Source organism: Apis dorsata, unplaced genomic scaffold (assembly GCF_000469605.1).
Source record: "Apis dorsata unplaced genomic scaffold, Apis dorsata 1.3 scaffold_215, whole genome shotgun sequence".
NCBI classification, from domain to species: domain Eukaryota; kingdom Metazoa; phylum Arthropoda; class Insecta; order Hymenoptera; family Apidae; genus Apis; species Apis dorsata.
The window spans coordinates 243,506-256,138 of NW_006263498.1; the positions used below are offsets into that span (position 1 = coordinate 243,506).

General features: G+C 42.3%; 1 protein-coding gene across 1 annotated transcript in view; it reads left to right on the forward strand.

Moving 5' to 3' along the window:
• The window catches only part of LOC102672887 (transcription factor Sox-21-B-like), a 7,711-nt gene extending 5,419 nt beyond the window's left edge, over positions 1-2,292 (forward strand). Inside the window, 2 exon segments of the mRNA XM_006615069.2 lie at positions 1,410-1,709; positions 1,711-2,292. Of these exon segments, the coding sequence (XP_006615132.1) occupies positions 1,410-1,709; positions 1,711-2,185 (775 nt within the window). The 3' untranslated portion in view covers positions 2,186-2,292.
• Positions 2,293-12,633: the final 10,341 nt, after the last annotated feature.

Genomic DNA, 12,633 nt, shown 5'->3' on the forward strand with positions numbered 1-12,633 from the left:
TGTATTTTTATACACTTTGTGACGTTTGTTGTAGAACGTATATGATTAAATATCCAACGAATTAATTTTTTACCTTTACAATTTGTAATAACTTTACTTTTATTTCGTACGTGCAATTTGCTTATTCTAAAAATTATTCCTCGAAGAGGATTTAATAGAATTATAACAAAAGAAAGTTTAGAATAAAATATCCATATGTATTTAACGTAGCATTCACGTGTATTTACCACGAAGCATCGAATGCATCTAAATCTAATACTTTCGCATTAATTCAACATCGATACCCTCGATCTCGTGAGATAACACTTCAATCCCTAATCGCGTGCACGGTTAACGAGCATCGCGCAGCTACGCCCCCGCTACGCCGAAACCGACTGTTATTAATCGAGCGGGCGCATAGAAATCGAAGGGAAAATAATCCCTTTGACGAGATACGAGGTCTAAGTAATTCGAGCATTGTACGCGGTATCCCGGTCGCGAAACGCGTGGGGGCGCACACTTTCAGAAAAAGTTGGTCTCCCGCCCGTGAAACACCTATCTCGCCCGCTTTTCTTTTATCTCCACGAGGCGAAGCATAAATAAGGACTGCGTTTGTGCGCCTCTTGGGTACATAATGGAGTATTATGCGACGAAGATACCGACGAGCCTCTGACTCTCTCTCTCTCTCTCTCTCCCGCTCCTCTCGCTTTTTACTCGAGCCCCCCCTCTCCTCTCCCCCCTCGACACAAAACGCGTCGGCCGCGCCTCGAGCCGGGGTGTATGTGTGTACAAGATATTTACCACAAATATACCATGGTGCCCCGTATCGTGTATCCCAGTGCCACGATAATACGTCCCTTTGTGCTGGATAACGGTGTCGAGAGCAAAGTTTACCGAATTCTCCACTGTCTCGTCTCGTCTCGCGCGATTCTTCGCGCGATAACGAGACACGTTGGATTATCGAAGGTAGATAGGGCGCGGGCATCATTGTCTAAGTATGTCCAAGGATAACTTTCCCCCTCCCCCCCCCCTCCCTCCTCGATGGAAGAGAATTCAATTTGACGCGGGCGATTCGAATTTGTTCAAATTCTTTGGGATTATTTAATCATCTAAATTCGAACGAAAATGGAAGGAGAATCGAGAGAATCGATCGATAAAATCGGAATTCTCGATTTTCTTGCATCTTCGTTTTCGTCCAATGGTGGCAGTGATTACGCCTTCGCCCCCTCGGAAAACTACTATTGCGTATTCTGCATGCCAAAACTATTCAATTAGGCCACCCCTGAATCGCTCGAAGAGTATCCCCCTTTCGAACCAGCAACAAGCATTAGATTTAGATTGAGCTATCTATAGCGAGTACGAATATCGAAATTTCGCTGAAGAAAAAAGGAAAAAAGAAGATTAAAAAGAAATAAATATTCTCCTTTCAGAGCCCTCCACATGAAGGAGCATCCAGATTACAAGTACAGGCCCCGCAGGAAGCCGAAATCCTTAGTGAAAAAGGAGAACAAGTTCGGTTTCTCGATATCACCGTTGATGTCCTCGGGTGAATCCCTGGGCAACATATCGAGAAGCCTCCTGCCACCTTTGGCGCCCCCATCGCACCACACGTTGATGAGCCACGAGGATCTCAAGATCCCCCGTTTTTTCCCGCCGTTTCCATACCCTCTCTACCCAATTCAACACAAATTGGGAGAAGAATTCAACGGCGGGAAACTGGCCGCGGATCTNCCAAGCTCTCTACGGAGGTGGCACCTTCTACTCCAGCCATCAGACCATGTCCTGGCCCGGTTTATCAACGGCGACCTGTCTCCAGCCCAATTGCGGATGTCCAAGCCCCCCCAAAGACCCGAAGAGGCCTTACTTGCCCGCCAAATTAGACGAAAGGCCGTTTCCAAGCCCTGGCAAACCGGAGGACGATGGATTTCCCTCGGACAGGGATTCAAGCAGGGAGGAGCCGCGATACAGAAAACTGGAAGAGGAGAATTTCTCGTCGTCGGTGGACAGGCATCAGGAAGACAGATCGCAGGATCGATTCTCCTCGTCTTCCTCCTCCTCCCTCCCCGATCAAAACGAGAAGATAGGCAACACCGCGCCGACGACCACGCCGTCAGCGACCACGAAAGTGGAGAGCGCGTTCTCTGTCCAAAATTTGACATCGTCCAGCTCGAATTTAGGCAGCCATCGTGGCGGCCACGTCATATGAAGACCGCTTCCGGTTCTCCCGGATTTAAACTTCCGGGGGAACCTGGTACCACCCGGATGGCCCAGCACCGACTGGTGGAGGGTACCACCGATGCTCTCGCCGATCCCCCAGGCAACCGTCACCAATTTGAACGCGCCAGCCAAAGAGGACGAGGTCCAGTTCCAGGAGGAGCAGCAGAGGAATGGAGTGATGGCCAGATCGAGGAGCATCCACATTGGAAATGTACAGTGATCGTCTCAAAGTTGAAAGAAAATTTGAACGATTCTTTGCAACTCGAGGTAACACAGATCGTGATCGTAGGGACAGATGTTGGGTGGACATTCGTGTACATAACGCGAAACGAAATTCAATCGTGGAAGATAATGGATGATAAGTGAACTCTTTAGAAGTTTTAGAATCCGAGATTGACTAGGAAATGACCAGGAAGGCTGGAATACCACCCCCGGTCCTCGATCATTCGTAACCTGTTGCGTTGTGTGATAATTCGAGCAGCCTATTTCTTAGCGCGCCACGTTTTTTACGATTGTACATAATAATAACGAGGAGAAGGAATCGCGAAAGATGTCGAAAAGCTCGACTAAGTTCCGCTTGAAATCCGGTCCCCTTCCATTGCGAAAGTGAAGCGCGCGATCTTGCTCTCGATGCCCTTTCTCTCAGCTTTCTCTCGGCGGAATACGGTTTCCAAAAAATGGCGTCGAAGAAAAATGAATTCGAAGGAAAATTCGTATCCGGCGGTGGATACCGCAAAGCCGAATCGATAACTCGCCACGGCCGGAATCCCATAAAGAGAGAGAAAGAGAAAGAGAGAAAGAGAAAGAGAGGGAATGAGCGAGCGGCGAAAGGGTCTTTTCCGGCAAAAGCGTGTACAGGGATGCAAGAGAAGAGTCCAATTTTGATGAGATAACCAACCCTCTCCGTGGCACATATTACCGCGCACGCGAGCCAAAGCGAGCCACACAGGAGGACAGAAAAGAGCCCCGTACGAGAGAGAGAAAGAGAGAGAGAAAAAAAGAAATAAAAATAAAACCCCTCTTCGAGTGGAGGCAAATCTCTTCTTTGGGGCGCGGCCATGCGAAATAAGCCAACCGTTTCTGAATGCTAACGTAGATGCGGGCCTGTATACGCGTTATACCACCCCCTCGCGAGATGATTTTATTGCGTCGCGCATCGATACTGCAACTCTCTCCACGATATTTCAACTCAGTTCTCTTTCTTTTTTTTTTTTTTTTTTTTACAGATTTCCCTTTGTCCCTCGTTTTTCGTTACATACACACGTGTTTGTCTTTTGTTACATCGCGTTGTAATTGATGGACGCGCGACGATTGTGAGGAAGAGAGAGAGAGAGAGAGAAAGAGAGAGAGAGGAGTGATAAGAGTGAATAGGATGAATCATCATCGTGTTCGATTATTTTTTCGTGCTTTCGCGAAGAAATCTTGTGATATCTGATTAGAAGTTTTTTCCTGCGTTGTTCATGGTTTTGTTGTTATTGTTGTTTTTTTTTTTCGTTCCTTTCTTTGTTCAGGGAAATTGATACGGTGGAATTCTTTTCAACGAAATTGTTTTAATAATGTAAAATTATTACGAATTGAGATCGTATTATTTGGAATAATAATCAGTTGAATATTTTTATAACGTGACGTAATTATAAAAATGTATCTTGTATTATTTGTTCGCGAAACGACTTACTTAATTCCTTTAATTGAGTTATAATCATAATAAATTGGTGGGAAGAATTCTTATTTGAATAGATTCGTTTCGAAAGGAATTCTACCGTATAACAAATTTGTAGATAATATTTTATTAAACGTAACGTAAAATTTTATTTTAACGGGACACTCCAACTCTTAAAATCTATCGTCAAAACAAATTTCACGATAGCCTTTAAGAGTGCACTCTTTAAAAAAAAAATATTATTAATTTAACTTGTATCTCTCTCACGATCTTATAAAAAAAATCTTGAAAAAAAAAATACATGCAACAGAATGAAAAATAGAATGCAAGATTTTTTTTTTTTGTTCAGATAGTAGAGAAATATGCGAATCTGTAATTTGTTACTGTGAAGCTTTAAACGATTGGCCGGTAATAATAAAACGTTCAATTCGAGCAAATTGTTTGCAGACGCGCCATTCTGTCCACGGATTGTTGAATTCGTTCGCACCTCCTCCCTCCCCCTCCCTTTTCCCCTTCCTCACCCTCTTCGTTCCTCGCAGTTTTATTGCAGCTGATTTTTCGCAATCGACGCGCAACCGTATATTCGAAATTTTATACACTTGTTTTGCCGCGCGAGGCACGTATTTTTCGTGGGCAAAATTTTTCGATATCAACCGGCGACGATCGAGCCTCACTACCGATCAGAATGGAAACTAATTCTCCCTCCCTGGCATACTTTTCACCTCCCGTATCTAGAAATTGTATACAGTTTAAAAAAAAAAAAAAGGAAAAAAAAGAAAAAAAAAAAGAAATAACGTAACGATTGTAGAACGAATGGAGGAGGGGAAAAAAAAAAAAAAAAAAAAAAAAAAAACGAAACGATTGTAGAACGAATGGACGATGAGAAAAAAAAAAAAAAAAAAAAAAAAAAAACGAAACGATTGTAGAACGAATGGACGATGAGAAAAAAAAAAAAAAAAAAAAAAAAAAAACGAAACGATTGTAGAACGAATGGACGATGAGAAAAATAAAAAAAAAAAAAAAAAGAAATATAATGTAAAGCGTATCTAAACGGATAGAAAAAAAACGTATCTTCTTCGATATTATACGTTATATGTTCCTCGGCTACCACACGTTTTATTTCCAACGTTGCAAACGTGAGAGAAAGGAAAAACGAAGTGTAGCGATCGTATAGCTCGACTCGAGTTTTCCATTAATCATGTCGCTGAAAAAAACGACGTAATCATTGTTAATTATTTGCTGTAACATAACGCGTTTGTAAATAAATTGAATCTTAATCGAAGATCGTTGTTTCATCCATCATTTGCATTTATTATGAAAATATTTTTCCACCATTCGTTCAAATTTTTAAAAATATTTGGCAAATGATACGTTTCTTCTTGTTTATCCGTTATCTTTTTACTCGTAATATACGAGAATGATCTCCATATCCTCCATATCTTCTCAACCAGTATCATTTAATTTTTATCGCAAGTAAAAATCTGAAAATTTTTTCATCCTTTAAATTACTTTATATATATATATATTATATCTTTATTTTATTTATCGAATCTTCGTGCATCACAGACATTCGTGTCCTCGTTGAGTTGGTCCTTGACACAGAAGCACGAGAGTAGCCAGGATCGATCAAGAAACCCATCTCCACCACGTATCTCCTTCACGTATTCGTACAACTAATCGGAGGTTACACGAAGGAGAAGGAATCGTAGGGGAAAATCTGAGAAGGAGTAACCTCCACGCCTCCCCTTCGACCCTCGATCCACCCCTCCGTTGCGTCGTGTTTTATTTCTGATAGCGACGCCTCCACCGTCGCCGCGAGGACATTATCGCCACCGCGAAGGACCCTTTCTTCCCCCATAAAGGCAATCACGCTTTCTTCGTGGCAAGATAACAGGAGAATGGAGAGCCAGAGACGTTCTCTGTTCGCGCCAGCGAATTCCACCACTATTCCATAATTCTTCGCTTGCCCCTGCTACAGAGGAGAAACGATCCTTTTCACTTTCCACCTCCTTCGTTCCTTATTTTTGAATACAATTTTATTCAAAGTTACCAGCATATTGTTTCTATTCGTTTTATAATTAAGTATTATAACTTATTTTACCCAAGCTTTCTGACAACAATATTATTCTAGCAACAATATTTTACAATAATATTGTAAAAAATATAAAGAAACTCATTTTACATTTTTTTTCTTTTTTTATAATTACTGCCTTCCTTACACAGTTGAACAAACTTTACATGCTCGAATTTAAATTTCTTACAAAAATATATAATATGAATCAAAGGCTCGAAGAAATTATCATAGCAGTTGATTCGCGTATAAAATTTTCATAAATTATTCTTTCCTTTATGGGAACGATCGTTGAAGAAATGTGTAATAATTCGAAAAATATAAAGAAGGGAATAATTTCTCGTGAAATCGTCGACTGTTAAAGTCCGAAGAGGAGCACGAGGAACGACCGGAAGCCTCGAAGAACCGACGTAGATTCGAAATGCGCGGTGGGTGTTCCGATTCGAAAGTGATTACATTTGACTTGGATTCGTGCCTCCTTACGGCAAAGGCAGCCTCTGCCTGTACAGAGCCTCGGCAACGAGGACATTCTTCCCCGACAATACCTCCCACAATCGAGCGAGCAGCACTTCCGCGCATACTAATGGAGAGGCGCCTAGACTCCTTTGGCCAGCCAGTAGTCGACGCCCCAATCCACCCTCTTCCACCCTTTGCACGACACCGTGGAAAACTTCTACTCTGGTACACTGGAAGACGACCATCCATGTAGTTTCTACAAGAGAAACACCAACAGGGGCGATAGATTTTTCTTGTGGAAGTCGATTCTACGCTCTTCCTTGCAATAGTAGAAACGGTACGGAATGAATTGGAGCAATATCCATAGATAGTTTTAGAAAATTTGTGTAATTCCAAATTAACTTTTAATTTAATTTTTCATAAAATTTGATTTCTCTACGATTCATTCGGAAAGTTTATTACTCTTCCTAAAAAAACATAAGATAAAAGACCCGGGGAAACTAAATTGAAACGTTTACTTTCCAACCTTGTAGTACTTTCTTTGCTCCTCTTATTACATCGAAACGAACTCTAGAAGAAAAATTGCAACTCTCTTTAATAACTCAAAAACTTTCCTTGTTCTGTCTAAGAATCAGTATACGATATAATAAAAAGACTTACTTACAGAAAACCCTCAAACTCATCCCTTGCGCCATTCATTGTAAATAAAATTTTTTCCAAGGAATTCTTCTTACCCTTTCGTTCGATCCGCGAAAGGGAAAGGGGTTGGAGGAGGAGGCGAAGAAGACGCGGCGCGCAACGTCGATAGATAGACTTTTAATTGCGTCGGTGCGCAATTATATAAGCGCTTTTGTAGGAGAGCCGCGCGAGAGGGTGCACGGGCGCATCGCACGAATCGTTTGATTGCGGAAAATGACGGGCGGCGATGGCGCGAGTGGAAGTTTTGAGTGGGCGTCGGTCCTGGCAGACAATGAGGCATTCAGGGATGGCATTGTCGAACCGACAACTGCGTTACCGTAGACAAACCCGAAATCACCGGCGCTATCGCCGTACCAGATCCGATTATGCGAATAATAAAATGCAATGAAACAGAGGGTGAGAGAAAGAGAGAGAAAGAGAGAAGAGAGATGCGGAACGTGGAAGAGGGTGAGAAGTTTGTTAATAGCGTCAGTGTCTTTTTCTTCGTCCCCTATCTCTTTCTCTCTCTCTCTCTTTCTTTTTACGAAACTATGATAATCCAAATTCTGTATATACAAAGGATGGTTTGTTGTACACTTATGCACACAAGACACGTGCCTGTTTCTAAAATATTTCTCAATATCCTTCTTGCTCTCGATTCGAACAAATTCGAGATTGATTAGATTGAACGATAATTCAAGATAATAAAAGAAAATATTCCAATTCCGAAAGAGCGAAATTAAACTTTAATCTCTCTCCTCAGAAATAAATATTGAACGCGCGTAAAGGTAACACGGCAGTAGAAGTAGGCCGTAGCCTAATGTTCCTCTGGGAACTGGGTGACAGGGACTGGTTGATAGATCTTAAACGAGGGAACCGTGGGCCGAGAACGGTCTCCGTGGAGAACGATATTAGACTAGGTGCAATAATTATGCGTCGAGGGTTGGCCAAATCCGGCCAAGTTGGTGAACTTGGTTAATTAGGAACGGTAGTGAGACGCCGGCTGGGTATTGTCCGGCACTGTTGACTTCCGGCCTCTTCTCGGAAAGCCTCGCGGAGAGGCGGGTTGATTGTTTCATTGTTTCCGACCCCACTGTCAAATGCCACCACGGTGAATGGGGTTATTGTTATTTCAGGCCGTGGCGCAGACAATCCAAGGGTTTTCGGGCTTCACCCCTCCCCCTTCACCACTCGCCGGTTTAATGTCGAGGTATGTTCGACTTCGAGTTGCGATCGCGTTCTTCCAGCTGTTCTTGAAACTTTGCCAGGGAAGATGAACAAGTGTTTGATAAATATATTTCTTTCTCTTTTTTTCTCGAGTTCCGTATGAGGATCGAGTGTGTCATCGAAATTTCAAGAACTAAATATAAAGAATCAAATATCCTTCTATTTTAAATAAAATATTATTACAATTTTATTATTCTTTGATATATTTGACGTCGTAACTCGAGTCTTAAATTTATTCCAAGAGATCTTCAACTGCTCTCGACTTCTTCGATTTCGTATTATTAAAAAATCTCGTGGTTGCGGAGAAGAAATATTCGACAACGCTTCTGTCACGATCTCCGCAGGCAATCAATTTATCGATTTTTTTTGGATCACGGGGGGCCCTCGGTGATCGCGTTGACCGGAAGTCCGCCCTGGCTACGGGTGCCGCCTTCTCTCGGTTTTTCAATTTCGCATAATGTCCGAGCATGGTCTATCGGCGTCTTGGAAAAGCGCGGCCGTGATAAGATAGCCCACGGCCCAATACCAGGGGAATTTACGCTCGGCATAAGTTTGCCTTATATATGAGCGTCCACGGGAAATGCGACGATCCTATCGGGTCCCGGGTCATGGAGATCCATCCGTGAAATGTTGTCCCCGGCTAGTATTTTACCAGTTTCTCCGGGGACGTGACGTGTTGGAAAAGCGGCCACGTTTCGGGACGTCGTGGAAACACGGTGATAAACTGGCCGCAGTAAACCGTGCCTCGAAAACGGTGCCTTTTAAAATGTAATCTGTTTCCATAAAGATGGTCGATGATCGAACGGCTCGGTTCTCGCGTAATAGAGCGAAAAAATTGTTCGGGAGAGGCGAATCACCTTCGAATTTTCTTCTGCTCCACTAATTCTACCTTCTGAAAATTTAATTCTTCATGTACTATAAATATCTTCGAGTGGGAAAATTGTTTCAACTCGACGTCAGCTACGATTTTAAACTTTCCAAATCTTGGACAGGTAGAGGATAAACCCGCTCGAAAGAATAAATCAAAGAAAGATCATTTTCCGAGCGAAGCATCCCGGTTTCGAGAAAGAATCGCGTATAAGCGTGGAAGGAAGGAAGGGAGAGGGGAAGGGAAAAAAGAAAAAAAAAGGTCGGCAGAGAGGGCAATTTCGTGGACACTTCATCACGATTTAACGCCATAAAAGTCGAATAAGGCCCGATGCCGGGTGATGCCCCGACACCTTCTACCTTCGGATTGGAAACAAAATGTCGTAAAATATCGGGTGGAAAGGTTTCGGCAACGATTCTTCCGTCCTTTTCCCACCCAGCCCCTGCCTCCTCCCCATCCTCGGCGCCTTTCCCTGTCGTTTCCGCGCCCTGTGCACCCGTTGACCCGCAGAACGACGGTATATAAAATCGCGGCTGGTCGGGGATGGCAGCTCGCGCGGCGGTAAATATAAATAAAAATGGAAAGCCGACCATAATGGCCGGTGGAAAGTATGACGCATACCTATACCCCCCGTGCCTGTTTCAAATTGATATTTCGAAAGTGCCAACCCCCCAAATACGGGCGAGCGCACGCTCTTTTCCCTTTCTGCCTTCTTCGACCCTTTGCAACCCTTGCTCGATTTTTCTTCTTTTTTCTTTTTTTTTTTTTTTCAAGTTAAGACAATCCGAGAACGAGATCCTCGTAATATCGAGCTCTGTGGACGAGTGACGAAATATTTCTCTTCGAACGTGTGTGAAAAAACAGTGGACGATTCAACGGCGATTCGGAAGGAATGCTTGTGAATAAGCATAAATATGCTCGGCAGCAAGAATAGCATTACATCAATCGACGAGGCGAACGCGTACACAGCCGGTCCTCGTAATGGGCTAAAAGCTTTACAAANGCTTCGCGACAAATCCTTCCTTTGTTGGATACGGGGAAATAGAAGAGAGGAGAGAAGAGAGAAGCGAACGTTGCATTATATTTTGCCTCCGTTGCATATCCATTGGTGCATGGATTCCTGAGCCTCTATCGGGGACGGTTGCCACCCGGTGAAAAATAATTTGCGCGACGCGTCTACGTACCCGCGAGTACTTTTTCCTTTCTTTTTTTTCTTTCTTTTTCCTTTTTTTTCCCTCCCTTCCTTCCATCTTCCTACCATCTTCGTCCCCCGATTTCCTTCATCCCTCTGAAAGTTTCTCCTGTCTTTTTCTTTTTCTTTTTTAATAATCGCAACTCGTACGTTCTTGTCGTCTACGAGAATTCGATCGATATTTCTTTGAGAAACTTAAATTTTTGATGTTCAAGTTTATTGTTGATTATATTGTGAAGAGAGAATATGTTGAATATGTAATTCGTTTGAGAGTTTGTTTGTTCATCGAGGGATTGGATTTTTGGATTTATTTGGAATTATTAGAATCGAATAATTTCTGATCAAGAAATTTCGTCAGGAGAGTAGATTGCGGGTAGCTACGATTGGCGTATTGCTTTGCCATTTGCATATCTATGATTGAATTATTTAAAGTGAATCGTTGGAGAAACGATAATGATTGGCGTGTGTGAGCCGGTTTACGTATTTATTAACCGATTTATTCGCGTTATTGGCGCTTTGCGCTCGATGTCAGGCATCGTATGGATAAGTTCAAGACGTTATTGCCTTTTGAAATCGATTAGAACTACCGTTTAGAACCACTTTCCATATTATAGCTTATTTTATTCGAAACGAAACGAATACGAGACACGCACTCGTCAATCTTATTTTATATTTCTAATAATCTTCTCTCCATGAATTTTAAAATATAAAATTCACGAGAGATCTCGAGCGAACACTTTTGAATTTTTCGCGTTTAAAATAAGAAGAAACGGTCCCTTTCTCGTCGAAAAATCCTCCTCGTACAATTTACATTTACAGCGATCAATTAATTTAACACTTAATTAGAATATCTATCATCAACGATAAAGGAAAAATAAATCAGATGTTAAAATCAATATATTTACATATGTCGATGAAAAGATAGAAATCCGAAGAAATAAAAACAATCTGAAATTTCAATGGACGCTATATGAAGTACCTATACTACTAACATTCAATTCCTACTTAAAAATATAATTTCATATATCACGAAATCTTTTTGCAACTGTAAAAATTCCCAGATATTGTAAAAAAATTTGTGTTTCAGAAATGAAGAATGAGAAAATTTCGTGTTTCCTTCTCGCATTGGTCACAGGTAAAATTTATTCGATGAAAATATTCTCTAACGGTGTCTAATACCATCGACGACGGATATAATTTCTGTTTTTAAATCTCGGCCCACCTTTCCTCTCTTACCCTCCCCCCCTTTGCCCCTTCCTCAACCCTCCACGGTAATTGAATTCTTGGCCGAGATTACTTTAGCTTTCGCCATTTACTTCAGCTGGAGCATCTTGCAACGAAGCTCGAGCGATGGAGAAGCTCCTTCAACCCCGCAGGTTATTTAAGATAGATTATTATTCTCCGAGTCATGGCGGCAAGGCATCAGCGAAAATGAAAACGCTATCATTTACAGGCGGATTAATTGCCGCGAATCACTTTATCCAACATCCCTCTCTGTCGTCCTTTTCTCTTCCGCCGCTTCCCCCTTCCTCCCTCCAAGAACGTTTAATAGAATCCTGTCGTCGAGCCGCGTTGTTGTTGTTGTTGTTGTTGTTGTTGCTGTTGCTGCTGCTGCTGCAGCAGCGATTGTCAGAATCCAGTGGACAACGATCCAGCGAAATTGGAAACATTGTGGAAGGAATTATTTGTAATCGCGTTTAACGAATTATAAACGTATAAAAGGGGGCGAAGGGGTGGCGAGGATACGAATTGTGAAATCGTTAATTTGCAATTGAAATGTGAATACTCATAGAGGAAATTAATATATTCTTCACATAAATTAACGCAGAAATCTCGTATATCGTTTTCTATATATATATATCCAATTATTTCGTTTCTTCTTTTATAAATATTCATTGAAAAGAATAATTAACATCTTCAAGTTCTCCAAGAGTGATTTATCCTTGTTAATTATTCCCACTTTCCTTAAAGATCGTCATCAAAACGAAATCGAAAAATTCGAAAAATCCGCCAAAACCCGAAATCCATGCACATGGATCACGAGCGAAACCGTCCCGCGGCCACGGGGGTCATGAGTTTACCATAAGTTTTGATTCTCGATCCTCGATCGTATCCAGAGAGGGGTTCGAGGCCTGGATTGGAATAGGATCGGAGCGAAGCGTGAAGAGGCCGTTATTGTGGGCGCTGGCGCGCGTCATTTGATCGCGCACAGTGGAAGCCAAGGCCTCTCTGTGTGCACCATTTCCCTCCTGTTCGTCGCCTGATCCCTCCACCACCCCCCTCCC